The sequence below is a fragment of the Acomys minous genome (assembly GCF_964271855.1).
Source record: "Acomys minous genome assembly, chromosome: 9".
NCBI classification, from domain to species: Eukaryota; Metazoa; Chordata; class Mammalia; order Rodentia; family Muridae; genus Acomys; species Acomys minous.
Genome location: NC_140490.1, coordinates 19234346 through 19259216, shown reverse-complemented (window position 1 = coordinate 19259216; position 24871 = coordinate 19234346). Strand labels below are relative to the sequence as shown.

At 48.4% G+C, this 24871-nt stretch overlaps 1 protein-coding gene across 15 annotated transcripts in view; it reads right to left on the bottom strand.

Annotated features, from left to right (window-relative positions):
• CACNA1D (calcium voltage-gated channel subunit alpha1 D) overlaps positions 1-23775 on the bottom strand; it is a 305943-nt gene extending 282168 nt beyond the window's left edge. For all 15 annotated transcript variants that reach the window (XM_084797091.1, XM_084797101.1, XM_084797097.1 and 12 more), the window contains exons 1-3: positions 23333-23775; positions 21032-21341; positions 17488-17593 (exon numbers count right to left, since the gene is read on the bottom strand). In XM_084797091.1, coding sequence (XP_084653217.1) covers positions 17488-17593; positions 21032-21341; positions 23333-23399 — 483 coding nt within the window. In that variant the 5' untranslated portion in view covers positions 23400-23775. The remainder of the gene's footprint in view (positions 1-17487; positions 17594-21031; positions 21342-23332) is intronic.
• Between the last annotated feature and the right edge of the window lie 1096 nt (positions 23776-24871).

Genomic DNA, 24871 nt, shown 5'->3' with positions numbered 1-24871 from the left:
AAACAATAGGAAAGGAGAAAACATTTGTATACCATATTATTGATTAGAGACTAGTAACCCGGAACATAAGAAGAACCCACCAATTCAAAATTAAAAAATGAGCCCAGGGATTGTGAGTGTGGTCAGTGGTCGGGTACTTTGCCTAGTACATGGGAGAACCTGAGTTCAAGTCCTAGCACCTAAAGTAAAAAAAAAAGGCAAGAAATAACAATTTCTGAATATACGTGTCTTCAAATACACAAAGAAATATCCAACAAGCATTATGAATTGACACTATCACTAGTCGTCAGGAGGATGGCTTCCAAAGCTCTAATTAAATACCCCGCCACACCCACCAGGCTGGCTAGAATCTAAAAGAGACAGTAGCAATGTAGCAGGAAAGTGGGGAAGGAGGAACCTTCGTACACTGCTGATGGAAAAGTGAAACAGCACAGGTGCTGTGTAAAAAAAAAAATCACCAGCACATCAAATATTAAAGACCTAGTGATTCCACTAAAAACTGTGCATTCTACAAAAACTTATACATGAATTGTCCTAGCAGAACTGTGAAAGCAGCCAAAAGCAGAAGCAGGTAAGCATGGTGGCACAGCCCAACTATGCCCAAAGCTGAGGCAGAAGAGTCACTTTAAGCCAGGAGTTCAAGACCCGCTGAGGCCACACAGAGAAACCCCTTCTCAAAAATAGAATGCCAACAACTCTAATGTCTATCACTTAATGAAAGTGTAAGTAAAGCACGGTATACCCATACAATGGGAGATTATTCAGCCATCAAAATGAAATACCAATACTTGCTATAACACAGATGAACCCCGAATGGCGTGCTATGTAAAATGAAGAGGCCACTGTCGTATGCGCACTTACATGGCACATTAAGAACTGGCAGATCTATAGAGTCAAAAAGAAGAGCAGATAATAGGCAGAGGTGGGGCAGCGAGTGTTGGATAGACAAGAAGTGTGAGGAGTAATGGGATTTTGTTTGGGGTGGGATGTTCTAAGGTTGATTTTGATGATGGCTATTCAATTCTGTGACTACAGTAAAGATAACTGAATTGTACAATTTAAACTTGTGGACTGTGTAGCATATGGCTATCTTAGTAAGGCTGTCTCTTTTGGTTTTTTTGTTTTTGTTTTTAAGAAGGGGGAAGAAAAGGAAGAGGAAGATGACAAAGAAAGGAAGGAAGGAAGGAAAGGAGGAAGATATGGCTGTGCCCTCCTCCCACACAACTGGCCCTGTTCTCTTTCACCCCAGGTCCCAGGCTGAGGTGCAGGTGACCAGGGCCGCTGAGCCTGCCTACAGAACAGTGACGTAGGTCAGGCATTCCCTTGTAAGTGAGAGGGATTTCCCTATGAGGCAGCTTGTGATATCTCACTCCCCGGGAGTAGGATACTCTCCGCTGTAGCTGATATTAAATTATCTTAACTTTTCTGGTATCAAAAATGGACTTTTGCTTTAAAAGTGGGGGTGGGGAGGAACAACACCAAAATATACAGTGTCCCTGTCAAACCCAGGGAGCCCTGCCGGCAACCCGAGGAACTGCACTTCTATCAAGAACAGCAACAGCTGCAAATGGTCTGAGCACAAGGCTTCCATGGAGCCCGGCCCTGCAAGGGTCAGCATTAGTGCCTCCAAGACTGTGTTCCTTGACTGACAGTCCTCTGGGAGTGACATGAAGGAGTGACATGCCAGAGCATAAAACAGCTCATGGGGCATTTTCCTGAGATCAGAGACTAAAGACAAAAGTCTGGGTTTGAAATATCCGGGCACAGGAGAAAGTTGGAGCAGACCAGAGTGTAGATTTATAGAAGTGTGACGGCAAAACAGTAGGGCTGTTTTGTTTAATAAACACACCAGAATCATGTAAATACATGGTCCCTTCCAAGAAGCAAGCCCAGGAAGCCAAGCACGCAATTCTGATGATACTACTGTTCCCCAGAGCATGTTCAAGATGCCGGCAAAGACCTTCAGAGCCCCCAACACATTCCATTTAAGAGCATCAAAAGCAGAAAGCCTTGGTTCTTTGAAGACACATTTTACTTTCTTACAAATATCCAAGTATTTCTCCCTGAGCTGGCTGGAGAGTATTGTCAGTGTTGATGCTGGGTCACCATCTCCAGACAGAAGCAAGGCAAAGGGAAGCACAGACAGACCTTGGCTGCAACTCTAAAGACAGGTGTCCAATGTCACTGGTGCAACCACTACAGTGACAGCTCGGAGTGAGTTTTCATGTTTTTGTTGGGCAATCTTAATCTCCTTCCAAGGGTCGGGGTGCAGGGAAGAGCTCTCACTGTCCCCAGAACTGTTCCCAGTTGCAAAGAAAATCCCTTGTGAAGAAAATAGGATCTAGCAAGATAGTTCATTGTGTATGGGTGCTTGCCATCGGGCCAGATGGCCCACATGGTGAAAGGGAAAAATGACTCCTGCAAACTGTACTCTAATCTCTATACATGTGCCATAACACACAAGCACATACACACAGAGACACACAGACTTACACACAGACAGGCAGAGACAGAGAGAGACTGAAAGACAATAGTCAGGGCTGCGGATGTATCTCAGCTGGAAGAGTGCTCGCCTAGCATCCCAGATGCCTAGGTCTGATCCTCAGCACTGCATAGGCATGGAATGGTGTCTCACAGCTGGAATCCCAGAATGGAGGAAGTCCAAGCAAGGGGATCAGAAGTTCAAAGTCATCCTCAGCTAGGTAGCAAGTTAGATGTCAGTATGGGCCATAGAAGACTTTGGAGGGAGAGAGAGGGTAGGGGTGTCAAAGCAAGGCGAGTGCGGTGACACATATCTAAAACCCCAACACTTGAAAGGCTGGCATAGGATGAGCCAGAGTTGAAGGCTAGCATGGACTAGACAGTATCAAAAAAAAAAAAAAAAAAGGAACAGGAACATGAAAAAAAAAGAAAGGAAACAAAATAGTCAACACAATTAAAGCAACCACAGGGCTGCCTCTTGCTGACATGTAAAACTTCATTAATGCTCAGTCGTTTACTAAGCACCACCCATGCCAGAAGGGTTACAATAAAGGGAGGACAATGTCCCAACCCACAGGTTCAGTCTTGGTAGATGTAGGGAAACAGCCTCATATCAAATACAAACAGACCGATAGTTTGGCTTACCCCAGGGAACAAGTCTACTCAGGACTCTAGAAAACACCCCAGCTCACACCCCAAGTGCACAACCACTACCCACAGAAGGAGTCGAGACCCACTTGGCAGTGCCTCCAGCCTTAGATAGCCATCCAGCCTCAGGCAGTGACCGAAGGCCATCGATTTGGTTTTTCGTCACAGACAAAATGAAGCTAGATGGAGGAATGGGCTGAAGATGTGATATTAACTGTGCTCTGTTCACACCCACAGCCTGGGGAGATCACTGGCCGGCCTGGGTGCCTGGCTAGTGAGCCTATCCACTACTAGGCAAAATCGTTTGTAGTTTGCAGTTCACAGGCACAGTAGATTCTACAAATCTCAAGGAGCTCAAGGAGCAGTCTGGATTTCAAAGAACAGCTGGCTGGCTTTGACATCCTGAAGCAACAACTCTCGGGTGGGTGGGAGAGGGCCTCCAGCTTCAGGTCCAAGTAGCTTGTCACTCCCTCCCTAACCCTCATCTTTGTCTGCATCTTCAAGCATCTCCCAGAACCTTTGCCATGATGACACTCGTCAGTACCACTCTTCCACGTGGGACCCAGGCTCGCAATGGCATTACAGAGACCCAGGAGTGCAACTGGCGCTCAGGGCCCTGTGTAACTTATACATAAACTAGAGGCAAGATAGGCCTGTAGCATGAAGACCGTCTTCAACAGACAGTAGTGAGAGTAATGCCTTTCGTAAATGCCCTGCCACAGAGACCATGAAGTACTTTCCCGTATATCTGACTGAGTTTGCACCCTGAGGAAAGGGAGAGGTGGTGTAACACCAAGGTGAGGTTACACAGGAGACACTCACAGCCAGGCCAGCAGCAGCAGTAGCACACTGGCCCCTCCGTGGCTGGCTTCTCTTAGCCCATTAACTAACGTCTTGGTAAACGAGGGTTCACTTGGGTGTGGCTTTACTGACTCCTTACAGACTTCACGCCAACTGAAGCAAAGGAACAGCCCCACCTTCTCAAGACGGGAAAGCAAAGCCAAGGCAGGGAAGACCACTTGCTCAGTCACAGAAATAACCACCATCAAAAGCAAGACCTGAACCCAGACCTGCTGTCCCAAAGACCCAATAAAGGGACGAGATTAGGGGCCATCTCCACACGAAAACACCCTTCCTTCACTCAACAATGCTAGGAAAGTTAGAATTCCACCCCCATCTATAGGTGAGGCCAGGGGCCAAGGAGAAGATATAGACACCTGAGCTCCCGGAAGCCGTGCTTCTGGCAAGGATCATCACCACGTATAAGGCTGGCCGGAATGACAGACATGCAGTGGGGAAACTCCATGATGCCAGAAAAACAGCATGGCAGAAAGAGCAGGTGATGCCTCTGCCTCATCTTCAGCATGAGCAACAAGCACAGGACCCCATGAAAGCAAAAGCAGCCTTGGGGCCTGGGACAGACATTGGCCATCAGCGTTGTTGTGCCAACTCCAGGAGTCACAGAGCGAGCCAGCCCGAGCCCCCCTGACATCTGCTTTGCACTTTGCCGTTGTTCTCCTTCCATTTCGGAGCAACATGTAAAGCAAAAGTTGACAAGGGCCCCCACTGGGGCCAAGCATAGAACAAGAGACCACCGATCCCACACGGTCCAAGTCAGCTGGCGGGGTGGCACGGAAAGACTTCACGGGCAGGGTTGAGGGGTCGAGCGCTGCCTACACAGGGGGGTCAATCCTCCCAGCCACAGCCACGGTTAAATGAGATCCTCACCACTGAAGGAGCAGTCATGGTCCAGGCTCTGCCCACCTAGGACCAGCAGCCTCAGTGCCCAACTCGGTTCCTCACCCGGTGTAACCAGTGTCCACTGGCACACTGACTTGGGCTAGCCAGTGAAACAGACGGAGTGGATAGGCCTGGTGAGAGCAGCATCTTCACGGTGGCCTTGGAAAGCAGGCTCCACTGCGGCAAAGGGTCCCGAAAACATCTCCAGTATGTCTGCAAGGGCCCCGCTCCCCCTTCACTAGGATCCCTGGAAGAAGCCAGCGAGTCTCCCTGAGCCTCCGTTTCTTCATCTGTAAGCCTGCCTCCCAGCAGTTCCAGGCCTGGAATAACCTAGCAGCATCCTTGCCTCTTAGCTTTGCTCCCTTCACACAGCTGTGAAAGGCAAAGCTGGAGACAGCCTGGGGAGTGACTCCAGTGCCCACCAGGCACCTCTGAGGCCAGCTCCAGCCAACCTTCCAATGCTCAACAAAACTCAACTGAAACTCCAAAAGTCTACACTTCTCCAAAGGGTCAAGAACGAAATAAAGTCTACTTGATGCCCAAATTTCAACCCTACTATTGTCACTTTATTGCTGATTGGGAGGGGTCACCTGATGGCTGCAGGGCTATGCAAGCCTCTGCCCTGATCCCCTCAACCTAAAGCACAGTTCCTGGCCCCAGCTGGGAAATGCCCTCTAGATTGGAATGAGACGGGACGTGAAGCTTACTGGGAATGTGAGACCCACGGAAGGCTCTGCAGCCGCTCCTCCCTAGCTCCCAAGAGAAGATGTCCACCTAGCTCAGCAACTGCTAGGCACAATCCAGTGACAAAGGCCAATACTACTGCGCCTTTAGTTATAGCCGAGGAAACGGAAAGAGCTACAGGAAAGCAGACAACAAAGACCCGTTACATCCAGGAACAAGTTCTGCCGATTCTCTCCAGTACTGGAACCACCTCTGGCCAGTCCCTGACCACTTTTACCAAATTCCTAAGGCCGTCTGTAGCCGATGAGTCTGGCAGCTTGGTATGCGTGAAGACAGCAACAGTAGTTTACGGGGCCAGATGGGAGAGAAAAGAGTGAGCACAGTGCCGGGTTGGCAGTCACACAGAGGGAAGGACTTGAGGCTATTAAAAGTTGTCTCAATCCCCAGTTTGCTTTAAAGAAACTATCTTTTTTGCCACCACTGCCCCTGGTACTCCCAAACCCTGGCCCCCAGTGGCATCAGCTTGTTACCGGCATGAGTGGGAAGCACAGACTACCTGGGCTAAGCTCCACTTGACTCCCACTCACTGGGTGACAGGGGTGACAATGGTCAAGTTACAATGCTCAGTCCAAAACCAAGACTGGCTGGTCCATGGAGAGTCTGTAAGGTCCTTACGACATGTGTGGTGCATTACTGAGCCAAATCAACACCAGGCATCCTGCCTGCTAGTGCCCAGCTGGCTATAATGCAGCAAGTCAGCTTAATCCATTAGACAAACCTACCACTCCAAAGCTTTCTGTGCCCCCCGATAGTATATTATCACCTCATGAGCCTTCTAGAAAAAATAAAAAGATTTAAGAAGCATGTCTCTTTACCAATCCCCGCCCATCCTCTACATTCTAATTTGTAATCATAAATGTCTGCATTTCACTTCCACCTGGTTTAAAAACTCTGAAATGAGCCACAGGTAGAGTCACCATTAATTTATATTCCAGCAGTTCGGAATCTGTGTAAGCACAGAGCGGTTCACTTGTACATTGTCATGAAAGAAGGACTAAGGGCGTGCTCCTGATACAGAAAGGCAGCATTTTGCCATTTACCCACTTAAGATGTTTTTGTACAATTTAAAAGCAGTCCTTTCAACACAAACAGTGCTTCGTTATGTCCCATTGTCATCTATTTACTGAAGAACATGCAAGGATGTCAGCTCTTGACAACACTGGCCGCTTCCTAAGATTAAAATAATAAAACAGCATCTCTTGGGAAATGTTTTTGGGTTGAGGGGAATGAGGAGTGAAGGCTTCTGGGAGAATCTACACCATCCCTTGGTCTCTGGCTTGGAGCAGGTTCCCACTATGAGCAAATGCACTTAATGGACTAGATTTTACACATAGTAAATGCTCAAAAACGTGAATGGCTGAATGACAGCTGCGTTAAGCTATTCATTTTAATAGTCCCAGTTTTCATGCCGCTTTATATAATCAAAGGATTACTTTAAAATACAGACATGCTCTCATTCATAGAGTTAAGTGTTCTGCCCTGACCCTCTAGACAAAGAGTGAGTGCGGAGACCATCTGTGTGCACAGCGCTTGTGACTCTCACAAAAGCACAGCAGAGACATGCTCCCAATGCCCAGTATCCTACCTTATGGTCTGTACAAGGACCCACGCAGTAGACTCCTCTTTGGACCTGGATCCTAGAAAGTGCTCAGTGAACTCGCTGGGCTGTGTCCCTTTGTGAAGAGGATAAAAGCTATGGAGGTCCAGGCAGCTCTCTTTCTTGCCACTACCGGAAATTCTAACGGCCAGCAAAGGGCCCAGGTGCTTGAGCACCATGTACCTGAGGGACACAGCAGCTCTAAAACGTTTCAATTTCCTGTCACACCCACTTTCTGGGCCTGGAAGATGGTTTGCTGGGTAAAGGCACTTGCCATACAAGCCTGGTGACCTGAATTCATGCAGAACCCGTTTAAAAAGGTGAAAGCATCAACTCTACAGAACCCATCAACTCCAGAAAACCATCCTCTCACATCCACACATCAACACTGCGGTGCACACGCAATAGTAAATAAGATTAAAATTCCATTTTTCTTTTCTTTTTTTTTTTTAATTTATGTATTGTTTTTTACTTGAATGTTTTGTCCGCATGCATACCATGGGTAGGTTTGTGCCTGGTAACCATGGAGGCCAGAAGAGGGTGTTGAATCCCCCGGAACTGTGAGATGCCATATGTAGGTACAAGGACTCACACTCAGGTCCCCTGGAAGAGCAGCCAGCGCTCTTTAACCAGTGAACCCTCTCTCCAGTCCCTTAAAATTCCGTTTTCTAATGCCCTTCAGTGCCTTTGGGAATAAAAGGGGCAAAACCCTATATAAATTCCGTAAGACAGACAATGTTTACTATGTATAAAAAAGAAAGTTAATATACAAGAAATGGGGGAAGGCAGAAATTATCATGTAATTTTTTTTTCTCCTCCAGATAACAAGAACTAGGACGCAACATCAATCCCAAACTAAAGTACAGCAAACACACCGAAGCTAAGACTCGGTTTGGGGCCAGTAAGAAAGTCCCACGGGTAAAGGTGCTTGCTGCACAAGCCTGGTGACTTAGAATCAATCCCTGGAACCCACGCAAATGTGGAGGAAAAGAAATGATGCCACAGAGCTATCCTCTGACCTCCACACATGCCAGGGCACACATGCCGACACACGTCATGTACACACAGTAATAACAATTCATTTTTAAAGCTTGGTGTTTGTTACTTATTTTCTTAGTGCATCTGGAAGCACTGCAGTGCATAAATTCATAGTTCGCAGAGCTTCCAGAGGAGCCTTTTATCTGAGTCAATGGTTCACAAAAGAGTCTAATATCTAGGGCTTTGGGTCATGGACCATCTTCCAGGTACTCCAGCATGCCTGCAACCCAAAGAGGCCAGACCCTGCCCCGGGAGTCCTGTCTCTATGGCCTGAGATGCAGAGGAAATAGTCACTCATCAGAAGGAACTGACTGATGGTGTCAAAGGGGCGTGACCTAGGAATAAGACAAGGTACATCGAAGATCTGGACTCACATACCCTGTAGCTCACGTGCCCTGCAACTTAGAGCGTGAAATTCTAAGAACTGAGCCAGAGAGGTATCTGCCTGTATGCACAAAGAGTGACATGGGAGGATGTTCAACAGGGTGTCACTTAAAATAGCAAACTTTCGGGCTTCATATAAGTGCTCATCAGAAAGAAAACAATTAACTAAACTGTGACCCATTCATGCATGGAATACTTCCACAACTAAAACGCTGTCAGAGCTCTGCTTACAGATGTGGTTAGACTACATACAGGACACAGGAAGTAGCACAGGAAGTGTTCCTACTTGAGTGGCGTTTTAAATACTCAAACTGTCCATACATGCATTTCCAAAGGCACTATATATATGCAAAATGAAAAACAATCCTGAAGGTTTACAGCAGACTAATTATGGCAATTTCAAAAAAGCTGTGTGGATGAAACGAGAAGTTACTTTGATTACTTTAACTATTTAAAGCAATGTATTCATTCATGTGTCACTTGTATAAACTTTAAATGATGATATTTAGTAAGAATTCAAAATATGAGAAAGTAATATGGCTACTCTCTAATCTCCCAGTACAGGGTTGCCTTAATGAAAAGGCAGCAACATGGCAAACCACACCCAAAGGGCATAGAAGGCCCAGCATAACTGGAACCAGGAGTCTAAGTGAATCTTTGTTAAGGTACCCCAATATTCTGTCTGTCTCTCTGTACATGTGTGTGCATATGTATACAACGTGTACAAGTGTGAGTGGAGGCCAGAGGTCAACATTGGATGTCTTCCTCAAATGCTCTCTACGTTTGTTTTTGAGACAGGGCCTCTTATTGAACATGAAACTTGCTAGTTTGGCCTGACAGCAAACCCCAGGGGCCTTCTATCGCTGCTTTCCCAGGACTGGAATCACAGGTGCACGCCACCACACCCAGACTTTTTTTTTTTTTCTCGAGACAGGGTTTCTCCATGTAGTCTTGGCTACCCTGTACTAGATTTGTAGACCAGGCTGGCTTTGAACTCACAGCGATCCACCTGCCTCTGTCTCCCAGAGTGCTGGGATTACAGGTGTGCACCACCACACCCAGCTACCCAGACTTTTTTTTTTTTTCTTAATGTAGGTGCTCAAGTTCTTCTCCATGGGCACTAAGACCGGGTAGGCCCTCCAGATCTGACTGCCCATGGGGAGAAGGAAGAGGAACATGAACCCCTCATTCTGCCCCACGCTGAATGGGCCCGCTGCACAACAGAGGCCTACCACATCGCTCTCAGGCTGCACTGGTCTCTCCCCGCGGTCAGCCTCACAGTTCCCTCTAGCCTGGCCCTCATGTTTCAACAGATGCCCTGGGCTTTTAAAGCTACCACTCACCTAGCAGGGAAGGAGAGACGCAGCAGGGGTCTAGGCTGAGGCCCAGTGACCACACAAGCATGAGGACCTGAGTGTGAGTCTCCAGCCCCCATGTAAAAGTCAGGCATGCAAGCTTACGTCTGCAGTTCCAGGGCTGGGGTGGGAGATGGGGGTGGAGAGAGGCAGACTCCCTAGAGTACATTAGTTGGCCAGTCAGGCCAACAAGCTATGGGTTCAGTGAAAGACTCTGTCTCAAAAAAAAAAAAAAAAGAAAAGAAAAGAAAAGAAAAAAGAAAAAGGAAAAAAAAGGAGGAGGAGGTGGTGGGTCTCCAACAACTGAAAAAAAAATCCAACAGAGACCTGTACATACATACATGCACATAGCACATACACACATACACATAAACATGCACACATACCTCACCCATACACAAACACACACACAATAAATTAACAAACAAACAAACAAATAAGCAGAAATTACTGTGGTATCCCAGCACTTGTGAGGTTGAGGCAAGATCATTTTTTTTAAAGCCTTGGCAGTCCTGGACTCACTTTGTAGACCAGGCAATCTGCCTGTCTCTGCCTCCTGAGTGCTGGGAATAAAGGCATGTGCCACCATGCCCAGGAGGCAGGAGAATTTTAAGTTTGAGCCCAGCCTAAAACTACATAGCATTCCCATCTCCAAAAAAGAAAAGAAAAACAACTGCTTTGAGGCTCTGGGGGAAGAAAGAAAGCCTTTTTTTTCCAGCCTGAGCAGTGTCTGGGACCCTTCTCCATCCTTGGGGCACAAATAAGTCTTCAATTCACCCTATAAGGCCTATGTCAAATAGCACCTCCTCCAGGGAAGTGCTACTCCCCTCTCTCTGTCTCTGTCTTTCTGTCTCTCTCTGTGTCTCTGTCTCTCTGTCTCTCTGTCTCTCTCTCTCTCTCTCTCTCTCTCTCTCACACACACACACACACACACACACACACACACACACACACACACACACCATGGTGACATGAGGCTGACTGAATCGCTCACATAGTTCCTCTTTCATCCTCCACCTCTAGCTGTCCTCACAGTTTATTTCTCAGCTTTACTTGCCCAACAAAGCATCCTTACTGCCCACAAGAACCTCAGCCTGGAGAACGCCAACCCCTCCTGAATGTAGAAGGCAAGATGCCCTCTGCCACTTTCCTGACTCCAGCACATGAACAGAAGAGGACTTGAAGAACACACCAGCAGCTTCTAATAGAGGCAGAGGCTTCTGGGTGGCCTTCCAGGCTCTGATGGACCTGGGACACTGCACAAACATCTCTACCACAGTGCATGCATGTGGTGGGTGGCAGCACAGTACAGCCCCTATGACCCGTGTGGCTCTTCAGGACCTTTGTTGGGTGAGGCGCTGTTGGAGTCTACCTACGGGCTCTCCCTTGATCACCCGTATTTAACAAGACACATGTGTCTTCACCACTGGGCAAACTGTTCCCTCTGCATCAGCTACTTGTCACATTTTGAAAACAATTAAAAATCAGAAAAGTGGTAGCAAGGCAGATCTGCCTACCAATCTACTTCAAGAGTTTCATCCTCCTCCTGGTCATTTTTTATCTATTAAACTTGAGCAGAGATTAAGAAGGGAAAGCACATCCCGCACATCTTCCCCTCAATGATCTGCAGTGATCCAAGGAGAAGGACTGTCCCCAGGAATCAGTGGGACATTGGCCTCAGAAGCCAAGGGGTAGAACAGAACCCCACTGCCATCTCAACCCCTGCTTTCTATAGACCCGAGGCAGTTTTCGCCCCCTGGACCTTTGGGTTCCGCCAAGTTGATAAACTGCAGTGGCATGTGGCTCTGCAGCAGAGCATGCACCTTACCGCGCTTGAGACTCTGTGGGTTAAATCCCACAACAGGCACACAGACCTACACTTTTTCTTTCAGTCGGGCCCACCTGTTCCGGCTAGCACTCTCATATACCCAAAAGTTCTCACTTTAAGGCAGTCTTAGGAGAGTCCCCATGTAATACAACAGTGAGATTTGCTTCTTTAAAAAACAAGCCAAATGCGTGAAGATCCTGCTACAATTCTTCATAAGGAAATGTAACAGTGGGACTCTGGACCTTTAAGGCTGGATGCTATTTCTCCAAAGCCATTGGTACTCAACTGAAGTCAGGTCCGTTCAATAAAAAAGCAAGCTGGGCAATCCGTCCTTTGTCAAAACGTAGCGAGTCAATGAAAGAGATGGAGTGCTCCACACCGTGTTGGCGGGATCAGTTTTAGGTAACATTTTATAAGTCCATCTGCTCTGGCCATTATGTTGCTCTCCCTCCACCAATCCTCACATGACATGTGACAACCCTCCCCCACCTCCCAAGAGAAATCACTCACACGCAATCTCTGTACATACACAACTAAACACAGAAGCCAGCTCACAGCAAGATTCAGAGAGTGCCGGGCAAACACTCCCATTCTTCTCCCCTGGCTCAAATAAGAAGAGTTTAATTTACCATGAAACGAAGACACAATCCTGAAATAACAGGTGAACTCTGACAGGTGTTTCCTGTAATCTCATTAATATTGGACAAGAAGTCAGCAACACATTAATCATTAGCCAAGTGTTGAAATTTAACTAATGGTCTATAAGGACATACATGGGCTCCTCGCGTACTCACTCGTTGATTTACTCAGTCATTTGGCATGCACTTCCTGGTGCGCCTACTATGTGCCAGGTGCAGACCTAAGCTCACAAATCGAGAGCCCTGAATCAGACTCCATCCTCAGCCTCTGTGAACTCCTATTATGATTGCATCCAAAGTCTATTAACTTAATCAAGATGGCCAGGGGCACCCCCCGCCCCGTGCCCCCGTGCAGAAGCACTGCACACAAGCCACTTCCCGTGACAGCTACTGAGCAAAGTAGAAAGAAGGCAATGCCTATGAATAGGAAAGTGTACTGTGCTAAGCAGTGGCCAGGGAGGAGGCAAGTATGTACTTGGGCAAGGAGGGTAGGAGGCAGGGAGTACTCATGGGTCAGAGAAGGCTAAACAAAGGAGGAAGCACTTGAGCTATCTTGGAAGAACAGCTACAAGCTAAACACGTGGACATAAGAAACGCAGCCCTGGTAGAAGCAACAGAGCAAAGGCCTATGTAGATGAATGCAGAACTAACACCCACAACACGTGCCAAGCCCAGGAATCAGGCTAAGTGCCTTCTGGTACCCTATTACATACACCTCACCTTACTCTGCAAAGCAGGAAGAGGCTAAACCATGTGACCAGGCAAATATAGGGAGCTTGTCCAATTAACACTGTCCACAAGATGCAGGGAGAACACAACCACAGAACCTCATCCCTCAGCATCCTTGGCCACCGTGGTGTACCCACTCCCACTGACAAGTGCCCATGCCCTGGCAAAGCCACATTCAGCTATTTGGCACCAGGGAACCAGAGCTCCAAATGTCTCTGAGCCCAAGCTCTGAGCTCCTGAAGAATCCTCAGAGAGACCTGTCACCCAAGAAAACCCTTAACGTGGCTCAGAAAAGGGACAGGGTGAAGCACGTCTGAGACACCTGGTCAGTCGCTGCCCTAAACTCTGGCTTACTGACCATTTACTATGTGCTACTGTGCCAGGCACAGGGCAGGGAGCAGGAAGCGGGTCACTGAATAAAACAAAACACTCAGTATCATGGGTGGATTAAGATTCCTTAACTCTTTAGATCCAGGTCAGAAAAGGTATTATGCGGGAGACCTATGTTTGAGACTATTAAGCAGCTACATGGAGTCATCTTGGGGGAAGAAACAGTACAAGGAAAAGACAGGAAGTGGACAAGTAAAGGAGGGGTGCATCTGGGAGTTTCAGTGAACAAATGGAGGGGAGGATGCAGCTGAGGAGCAGAGAATGGAACACAGCAAAGGCCAGGCTAGACCAAGTGACCCCCAAACCACAGTGTCTGGCCTCTTCTTGATGGGCCACGGGAACCACAGAAGCCTCAGGTTCGCTCCAGAATATCGTCTGATAGTTAAAGGATGAAGAGGAAGGGGATGACAGGAAGATTTTACAGAGGAAAAAGCATCAGCACCACAAAAACGCAAACATCTGGCCTCGGCAAGATGAAGGCAAAGACTCGGTGAAACTTTTGCTCAGTTTAAAACTTTATTTCCCAGCACTTGGGAGGCAGAGGCAAGCAGGTCTCTGTGAGTTCAAGGCCAGCCTGGTCTACAAAGAGAGTCCAGGATAGGCAAGATAACACAGAGAAACCCTGTCTCAAAAAAAAAAAAAAAAACAAAACCCAAAAACAAAATAAAATTTTATTTCCTGAGGCCTGGTCTGGGGAGGACCCTTTGCTAAACAGAGAAGACAGAAGCTGAGGCGTGGATAAGCTCTGTCCTCAGGGGCCCCAGGTGAGGTGAGAGACAGACAGCAAGGGTCCCTGGGGATTCCCCCCAGTTGGAGGAGAGGCTCAGGACCAGGTTGTGCCAGCTCTAACTGCTGGACAACGGACGCCATCAGTCTGCTTATAGGAAACCAAACGTGAATGCAGTAAAGTGTGTCCTTTCCTTCCCTCCCCCACCCCCCTCCCCCACCTACCCCCACCCCCAGGGAATGCAACTTGCCATCATCCCCACTCTGACACCTGAGGCAGAAGAGCAAGAAGAGAAAAGAAACCACAGACACTTTAGTGGGAACAGAGGAAATGCTGCTGCTACTGGGAGGGCTAGTGCTGTGGGAACCCAGGGAGCCGCGCCGTTTCCATGGCTTCAGCCTGTAAGTCCACAAGTGAAAGCTGCAGAGAGACTCTGTGTTCGTGCTTTAAAAATAATAATAATAATAATAGTCTAACTCTGGGAAAACTTGTTGCCACCAAGGTAGTCTCCCAAGTCCCCAAAGCTGGATGTGTTTACACACAACACAGACCAAACACAGACTAGACCCCAGGGGATGGTGACGTTTCTTACTCAACAAAAGTACTCAATTCACTACAAGTGACCTGAAATGGGCAGAGACGTCAGCCTGTAAGCTGGCCCTGCACCTCAGCCTAAGGCTTGCCACACACGTTCTCACCGAGCTCCCAGGCAAATAGGGTCGCCAGAGCCACTATCCAGCCAGCTTTGCAACCCATGTTGGCTTCTGCCCTTTGCTTTGTCATTCACATTATAAACGGAAGGTATTTACTACAGATGAAAAATAAGCTTTGCTCAGCTGCCTCTAAACCGGTCCCAAAAATAGAGCAATCGCTTTGGTACAAATTGGGTCAAATGTATAAAAAAATAAAAAAATAAAAGCCAACCTGACTCCCTGGCGGGAGGACAGTCATGGCATGGGACCTCGCTCAGAGTCAGGGGTAAATCCACCAAGAGCCTCCCAGCCCACGGTGGGAAAGGAAATGTTTAAAGACAGGCAGCGCATAAACTCATCTGACCATGTGACCAACCGAGTAAAAGCAAGACATTTTTAATGCCCTGAGTTGGGGATGCTCAGGGCAGAAATCAAAGGAATGTATATATTGGTTTTCAGAAAGGCTGGCCAAGCTAGTACATGACCGCCTCCCCTCAGAACAGACTTCGCACTTCAGAACTACCCAGAAGCTCTGCTGGGAAGGGCAACAAGGAAGAAGGGAGGGTTAGCTACCCCCTCCATGTTGTATCTCCGCACTTCTTAGCTGAGACTTCCAAATGGCCTGACAACACTGCTATTAGTATCCTGAATTTTCCTAGGAGGGAAAATTTTTTCAGAATATTAATTGGCTTATGTATTCAGCTATGTTAATTATTCCATTGATCTAAATTAATCTGCCATTCTGAAAGGTATTTATTTTCTAAGTTTGTTTAATCATTTCTCTTGAGTTACAAAAAACAACAAACTGGGTCACCATTCACGTTGTTAAATTTGGTAACAAGGCTAACACCATCTGCGGCCTAGACTACAATGACCCAACCCCATAGACAGAGGCTTTCCACCACTTCCAATTTTCCTTTTTAAAATGGTAAAGTCTGCAACTGAACCAAAGGTCACTTAAAATGTCCAAAGTCCCACAGGTACTCTCTCACAGCAGAGGTTGGGGGGCAAGAGGGGGGAGGGGGCGGTGTTTATAGGGGCCTCCTATTAGGCCATAGTTTTCAGGAGTAACAGCCAAAAGTTTTAATTCTTTAGAAAGCAAACTGCCAAAACACAAACACAAACAGGCATCATGTTATACCTGAAATACACACAGCATTTAAAACGCCATACGAAATCCAGAACATACACCATGAAAGCCAAATTCATAAAAGCACAGCTTCCTCTCAGGCTGCCAGCCAAGCTCTGGTTGACCAGAGAGTCTAGTGCGTGGAGCATTTGCCTTTGCAGCCTTCCTTTCGTTAAAAATGGACAGCTTCCACACAAAACTCCAAAGCAAAAGGAACCAGCTAAAAGAAGAGACTGTAGGGGGAGAGAGCATCCTGCTGCCCCCAGCACTGGTCCCTTCCTTCATCCACCGCTCTGCATGGCTTCTGATGGTAAAGAACTAGCTCTGGCAAGGATGCTGCAAGGCCCAAACATACTGAAATGGCTTCTGCACCATAGAAGAGAGACAACAGAATGTCAGACATTTTTAAATAATCCTGGTGACCTTAGTCGGTCTCCCTAATTGTCAACTGGGTAAACAGAAATGTAGAAAGGGGGCGAGATGTGCCCCACCCCCACCTCCCACCCCAACACACCCCAGTGGGGCCGCTGAATGAGGCAAGATCCAAATTTCAGTCTAGTGCTTTTCAGTGCCTTTCTTTTTAAAAAAAACTCTATCCACTTTTCCTAAAGGAAGTTCCGTGAAACACTAGTTCCATGATATTAAACAATCTTCTGCAAAAACAAAAAACAAAAAAAAAACTGTTTAAAGAATCCATAACCAATTACTTTCAGTGATTGGCTGAGTTAAACAAAGCGAACCCTGCTTTTTAGCTGCACTACTTCCCAGAGATTTTTCTCAGCTCATGCACACTATAAATGTTTAAGAGGGCAGTAAAGTATATGACAGCATCCTGGAGCATTTAACCATAGATTTGTTCTAAAATCTACTTGGAGTATTTTTGGAGGCTGTGGGGTGTAAACTCCATGGCCATACTGATTTATTTCCCAAATTGTATAATTAGATTTGTTGCACTCTACATCTATAAAAACTAATATCTCACATATAAAAATCTAGCATGATTCTTATTTACATGAGAAATTAACCACAGTATCCGCCGCTTAAAAATAACACTAGATTTTTTTAGAGCTAATATACCAAAAGCCTAGGTAGAGAAAAAAACTATTTTAAAACCCTTCTATAAATTTCTTCCATAAAAGTTCCATCTCTTTACAGAAGACTCGTGACTTTGAACACTTTCATTCAGCATAAATCTAAGAATTCAGGCCAAACCTAAAAACCAGTAACAGCAACATAACCCCACTGTTACAATGCTTGGGAAAATACAGCATACATAGTTGTATAAAATACACCATCCACACAACAGGCTGCCAGCTTAGGCACAGATTACCACATGCCATCACAAACGGGAGTTCTAAGTCACTTACCAAGTTATGATTTGTTGAATTAGAATCATCTTCAGGGAACGGGATGTAAATAGCTAAGGCCACACAATTGGCAAAAATAGCCAATAATATAAATATGTCAAATGGTCTGAAGGTTTTTGTTAAGGCACATATGCATTGTGTGAACACTGGCTACCCTTCCTACCACATTCACAAGTATCTCACATCTAAACTGCTTTTAAAATAAAAATCACCCACCCACTGCCCACCACCACCACCACCACCACCCATAGGCCCACCCACCCCCACCCACCACCACCCTGGCCCACTGTTCATAGCCCATCACCCACAGCCCATCCCCCTACCCACACACACATGATTCTGTGGCTATTGTGACTGCAGGGTTTCCACTGGTACCCTCACAATGGGTTGTCCTGGCACGTGACCTCGCCTCAGCTTTCTCTTCTACTACAAGGATGACACCACACTCATTTTTTTGGTGCACCTTGTGTTTTAAGACCTGGAAGTTACGAGCATCCAGTTAGGTCACTGTATGAAACAGGTCTCTGCTTTCTGTAACTTATTAAGTGACAAGGGTCTTAGTAAGTCAGCTGTCATAGACAGAAACCATCACAGTAGCCATCACAAGATAGACCTCTCCCACAGATACTAGCTACCATGTTAGAACCGTTTTTTTCAGAGGCTATTCCTGGATGGGTCAGTCTAAACTCCTGATGGGGATCAGTCCAGGCAAAGCCACGGGGCCATCTCCTTCCTCTCTGTGACCCTGTGTGACATGTCCCAGCACCTCAGATGCTGTGAGAATCAGGCTGCCAGCTCCCTCCTCTGCCATCTCAACCAGAGTAATCAATAGCTATAACTGTTTCAGATTAGAACTGGGCTGCGCTCACTTCATAATGTGCTGTTTCTGTGTTCAATTTATAAACAAATTAAATTTAAAAGCCACAAGAAATCACCACCAGACACTTTCAAGACAGGCTCTAACCATTTAAAATCTCGGAGGGCTGACTGGAAGAGCCACTTTGAGATGAGCCTTCAACAGATTCCTGCTTAAGCATTCTATTAGGAAGAGGAACTGTCAAAACCAGCAACACAAAGTTTGACATGTTTCAGCCTTTTCCAAACAGTAGGTTTGGTGGGCTCTGACCTAGTCTGCAGGTCCTGGGTTTGAATTCCAACAGTGCTGATATATAACACTAACACACAAGAGGCAAAGCAGCAGTGTTACTTAACTGCCCCCCACTCCCTCCCCAGGTGCTGAAGATTCAGGCAGAGGAACAGTCTCCTGTTGACGGCCTTCTGGGAACCCCCAAAGTGACAAAGCGAGAAACAAATGCCCCTTGCCTCTCTGGAGATAGATAACTTCAGGTTCTGTAAAGCCTCACCCCTTTGAAGAGCTGGGCTAACTCACAGGACAGGAATAGCATTATCCTCTTACTAACTTTGATGGGTTTATTTTTAAGCCAGTTAGCTTTAATCATATTGATTTCTCAACTCGCTTATAAAATCTTTTACCCAGGGATTTGACTTTAGGAAGACTTCAAAATTCTCCATTTTCCCCCTCCTGGCAGGTCCCCTCTGACACTCTAAGTCAACAGCCCTGAAGTCATTGCCTATAAAGACACACTTAGTGCTTCCCCTCCCCCACACCCTTTCTTTCTCTCTTATTTCTCAATAAATACCTAAATGATAAGCCTGCAGACCTGACAACTATTAACACTGCTCAGAAAGGCTAAGTGTAAGACTTTGTGGTGTTTCCTTCTTGGCAGTGCTCGGTTTCAGTCAACAGGCAGCAGAGAATACAATCTTACCACCACAAGAGATAGGTGGGTCTGGGCCAACAGCTGCTTCTTATAAGGAGAACGTCTGGCCACCACCCCTTGCCAGCCTATAAAAGCAGTCTGGCTTTGCCCAGGGCTAACAAGGGCCTGACCAAGCTGCTGAATGAAGGTGTGCATAACCTGTTCCCTAAAATGGAAGGCGTCACTACCTGCTATAGAAGCTGCCCCATTGTACACAGGCATCCTGCACTGGCAACTGTATCTCCTAAATCCCTGTGCACATATTTGCATATGGCAGCTCACGAGAGGAAGCTAGCGGTGAGGTGCAGGAACACGCCGGCCGACTATATATAAACTTCTATATACAAACTACTGTGCACAAAGAGAGCCAGCACCTCACCCAACCTGGAAGGAACGACCCCACTGAGAGGCCTCTGCTTGCTCTGCATCACCTCATACCAATCTCAGGAAAAGGCAGGTTTCCGCAAGTGCAGCCACTAAGCACACCCTAACTGAGCAGCCCCCTCTTGGCCTATATGAGATTTCTGTCCTCAGACTAGAGAGTTTAAAGAGAAACACACACACACACACACACACACACACACACACACACACACACACACACACACAGCCCCAAGTATGTGAGAGATGCCATAACTCACTCTAGAGGAGAGACATCTGTGCTAAAAAGAAAAAAGACGTGAAAACCTTCAAATCCTGCCCTGGCACTCAGCAGCTCTCTCCAAAAACCTTTCTAGACAGTTGCTTCATTTTAACTCCTGTCCATGAGCAGACAAAATGAGTGAGCTAAGACAAAGATCATGCAGGTGGCAGCTGCCGTGAGGAGAGTCCAGGTTTTTAGGGGTCCTCAGCCCCACTTTCTAGCTGTCACCCAGCAGTCTTACAACATGGCTGCTCCCTTCTCTGAGCATGGCGAGGAAAGCTCCATGCACACACCCCTGTCTGCTGCCAGGAAATACTCAGAGGGCCTGTTGGCCCCAAACACCCTTCTGGGAAAAGGAAATGCTTTATTTTACCCAGACCAAAGAAGCAACTGATTAATTAGAATGCACGGGCTTGAGAGAAGGCTTCAGCCAACCTTCCTAGGGGGTGGCAGTCACTGCAGCCTGGCCCCAGATCGGGGGAGGGGAATAAACAGGTAAAGCAATATTGGTATCCAAGACCTGGGGCATGGCAACCATCCTGGGGGTGATCAAAGTTCAGCTTTAAAAATACAGAGACACTCCAAAAGGGCAAGTGTAAATTTTAGTCATTGGAACCAGAAGATTCCACTACAGGTCACTTCCAGTACAGACTGTATGTAGATAGTCTCGATGGTTTTTTGTTGTTGTTGTTGTTGTTGTTGTTGTTTTTTAATCAGCATACCAAGTTATCAACAAGTTAAATGCATACAAATGCCCCCAAAACAATAACAGCTTTAAAACTATCCAGCATCCTATGGCCAAAGGTCACTTTCATATTTAAACTCCCTACCACTTTGAAGTTGCAGTCTTCACTCCCTTCCCCCAGCACCACACACACACACACACACACACACACACACACACACACACACACACGTTGAACCCAAATATACCCATGGAACCACCCTCCGCAAGCTGAGGAGATCGGAAGCGTAGCCCATGAAATCCCTTGCCTACAGCTTCTTCTGTTGCTCACATTCCAGACTGCTGAGGCTCTGAGAAGTGTCACTGCAGAAAGCAACTCCTTCTGAAGCACAGATGGTAAATGAAAAAGACTTCCCACGGGAAAAAAAAGGATACTTCCATTCCACTATACTAATGCAGGCTCTTCGGATGGGGTTATTGAGAGATAAACAGAAAAGGGCTCGGGCAGGTCGGCTGTTGGACGAGTTACCCTGTTTTTTGCTCTTGGCGTATTGCTGACGTTTTCTTTGGGAGAGAGAGCCTACAGGTGGGGGTGCGGAGGTGCTCATGGTCTGGGCGGCCTTGGCCTGTCTAGCAGCATCGATTGCAGCTTGCCAAGACAGGACAGTTTGCTTGGAGCTGTTCGGCTGAGAAGTTGGTCCTTCACCAGAAATAGGGAGTCTGGTGCCTCTTGCATAGTTTGCCTCTGAGGAGAAGGAGAAAAGAGATTATTTTTTTAAAAAAGATTCTTCAGTCCATACTATCTTTTTTAAAAAGCAAAGGTGCCTCCCATCAATAATAAAAGGAATCATTCTTGTGTTCCCATTTTGAACCTCGTGTCCTATTTCTCACAAGTCGTGGGGTTTGGCCGGGCAATGCAAGAAGAACGCACAGGGCTCTGCTCTGAGTGTCAATCATGGGGGGGGGGGGGGGCCCACTGCTGCGCCACACCCAACCACATTAGGACTCCGCCATACCTGCATCTTCAAAGAGAATCCTTTAGTGCATCTCTTCTGACAAACTGAGGCTATTCTCATGTCTATCCTGTGTCTTGTCTGGCTCTGAAAACATATGTATCTCTCTCTCTCATGGCTTGACAGATACGCACAACAGCCTCTCTCTAAAATTCATTACCACCACCACCACCATACACATATGCACGCGCGCGCGCGCGCACACATACACACATGCACACACACCACTCACTCACACACTACCAATAATGCAATAGTCTTCACCACTTTTCTGGTGTTCCTCCAACAGATTTCCACGGCCACATGGGAATAAGTTTTCATGGCACCAAGGCAATACCAAAAGCCCCACAACAAATATCGAGAGTATGTGCTAACACTTCCTGCAAATGAAAATTCATGATGCTTGGGACTCATTTCCTCCACAAGCTTCCGAAAACAGAAAAACATCTTTAGGGCTTTTTTGCATTTTAAATTGCAGCAGCAACAGCCAAGCCAGCATCCAGTCAGCCTGCACCTAAGAGAGAGCACGCACTATACCAGGGAAACCTCCAGGCCTATGGGAGAATTATCACAGTGTAGAGTAGCATCTAGGTACACACAAGGCAAATACCCAAGGGGGCCTCTCCGTGTGTGACTCTCCTCTCACTGTGGGTCTGGCTACTCCATGGACAGTCTCACAGGTGCTTGAGTTGAGCTACCACCATTGCCTCTGCTGAAGCAGATGTCAAAGTGAGAGCAGTGGAGGGATGGGCGTTTGCAAAGCCAATTATCACTAAGTAAAGAGTCAAAGCAAGCACAGGTCTCCTGCCTTGCAAGCCTGAGACAGAAGCAACGCAAGCAGGCAGGCGGCGCACACTCTGAGCTCAGGGACTAGTCTTGCCAAGGTTTTCCTTTGAGAAGCGCTCATCGGGAAACGCTTGGAGCACAGCAGGGCTGGGAGATGCCAACGACCTCCAAAGAGGGAGGCTGGCCAAGAGCTACCCCCCAACCTCCCTAGATCCGGCCCCGCTGGTGTGGAAACTGCACGTGGTGCTGTGGCGAGGGCTGAGCTGCAGAGCCAGCCCCACAGCGGCAGCGACTCACTGGGCATTGCTAGGTTACCGACGTGTGCACAGGAGGCGCTGGGAGCGGGAATACACGCTTCACCCGACCCTGTTCCCCCAGAACCCAAGATCTGGGGCTTCTCCCAGGAAAGGATGGGTGTGCACTTTACCAAGGGACCCAAAGGGTAAAAGTGGAGCGATCTCAGAATTTTTTTTCTGATGCTACTAGAGACCTTCTTAGTCAGCCAGGGGCGGGGGGAGGGGGGGAGGAGGGGAAGGAGAGAAGAGGCTGGAAAAGGGGCTCAGGCTGAAGACTAACAACCCCCTCTTCCATCGCTGGGGGCTATGAAAGAGGAAAGTTGAGCCCGAGGACACCGAACCTGAATCACCTCACTTGCGCCCCTTGGCTGCACAGTACTCCACACAACCAATGGCCGCCCCCACCCCAACAAATGCAGAATTAACTCTGACATTCAGGGCCTGAAGGGGAGAACGGAGTAGCTGCCGTGCACCACCCCTTTCTATGTAGATGACACCAAGCCAGAAGCGTGGTCTCCAACCCCCTCAACCCACCCAGCAGCGCATCGGAGATGGGGGGTGGAAGGGGAAGAGGCGGTGGGAAGAGAAGGACCATGATAGGATGAGGTTTGGCAGCGGGTACCCAGGCTCTGGTTGCTCACCGTTCGCGTGGTCCTCTTGCTGCTGCCGTTGATGCTGCATTTTTTTCATCATCATCATCATCATCATCCACGAACATTTATTGAGCGCCTACTGTGTGCAGGGCACTATGCTCAGCGTTAGGGAGGGGGAGGAACGGGTAAAGGGGGTTACGGGTAGGTAGGAACCTCAGTCCCTGCCCTTATTTTCGCTTCAGCAGGGGGTGGGGAAGGACAGAGACAAATAACCAAAAATAAGGATAATTTATAAAAACCGCCTGCCACCCACGCTCCTTCTTTTTTGAAAAATGGAGCAAAATAAACTTTTTGTAAAAAATAAAATCGGATGTATATATTATCTTAGTAATATATACATGTAATTTTTTGCTGCAAAGGAGAACTGGCTTGGTCCCCCCTCCTCTAGCGAAGGGACGCCACGGAGGTGCCAGCCCGGCCGCCCGGGCCGCTTGGCGCGCCCCCCATGCCGCCCGTCCGCCCGCCGCGGTGCCCGGTGCCCCGCCGCCGCCGCCGCCGCCCGCGCCGCCGCTGGCTCGGGACCGCGGGCAGCCGGAGCTCACATCCGGGGACGGAGGCGCTCGCCCGCCCGCCCAACCGCTCCGCGCCCGCCGCGCCGCGCTGCACGCCGGCTTCGCCCTGGCGACGCTGCGCGCCCGCCGCCGTCCCCCGCCCTCCCCCGTGCGCCCGGGCCTCCCACCAGCCGCGCCGCGCCCCAGCTGCCGGCCTGCGGCCCACGCAGCCCCCGGGCTCCACGACGCGCGCGCCTAGGATGCCGCCACCCCCGGGCCTGGCGCGGCCGACCGAGGGTTAAGCGCGCTGCGGCCGCCAGCCGCCGGGTTAACCCCCTCGGTGCCGCCGCGCCGGTGCCTTTTCTCCCAGCAAGGCCCGTTGGGCCCGGTGCCTGCTGCGGAGGGCGTGGAAGCGCCTCTCCGATGCTCGGCGCCCCAAGGCGGTGGCTGCTGAGGTCTGCTGAGCTGGTTCAGGTGGTACCCCTTCTCGGCACACCTGGGGGGAAGCCCCGCCCCCCCGCCCCCCCAGGAACACAGGTGCCCGCATCAAAGCTCACGGTTCCCAGGCTCTGCCGGGACCAGACAGGCACCCCCTACCCACCGCTTCCTCCAGTTTTCGGGGCAGAAGAACGGGGGAGCCCTGCTCTTTAGGGAGCACTCACTGTCCTGGGGAACTACCCTCAACCCTGAATCCTCCTCCTCCCTCGCCCTATGTATATGTGGTGGCAGTGGGCTCCTTCCCCCTCGTCATCACCTCCACGTGTGTTTGGAGGCAGGTACCGAGAAGTAACTGTCAAGGTCTTTCGAGCCGCTAGTGCTGAGAGGTATAAAGTGCAGCTCAAATGGATGACTCCTTTGGGAAAGAATACTTTGTCTTGTACCTTCTCCGCCTCCTGTTTGGAGTGGGGGAGGTCTACAGGCCCCAGCTCCTGTCTAGAGGGGGAAGTACTGTATCTAGTGGGTGACTGATAGTTTTCATTTAGCTTTGCGCTGACTGTTGGGGAAAGGCCTTTGCTTTGTTACTTTGCAGGGTTCG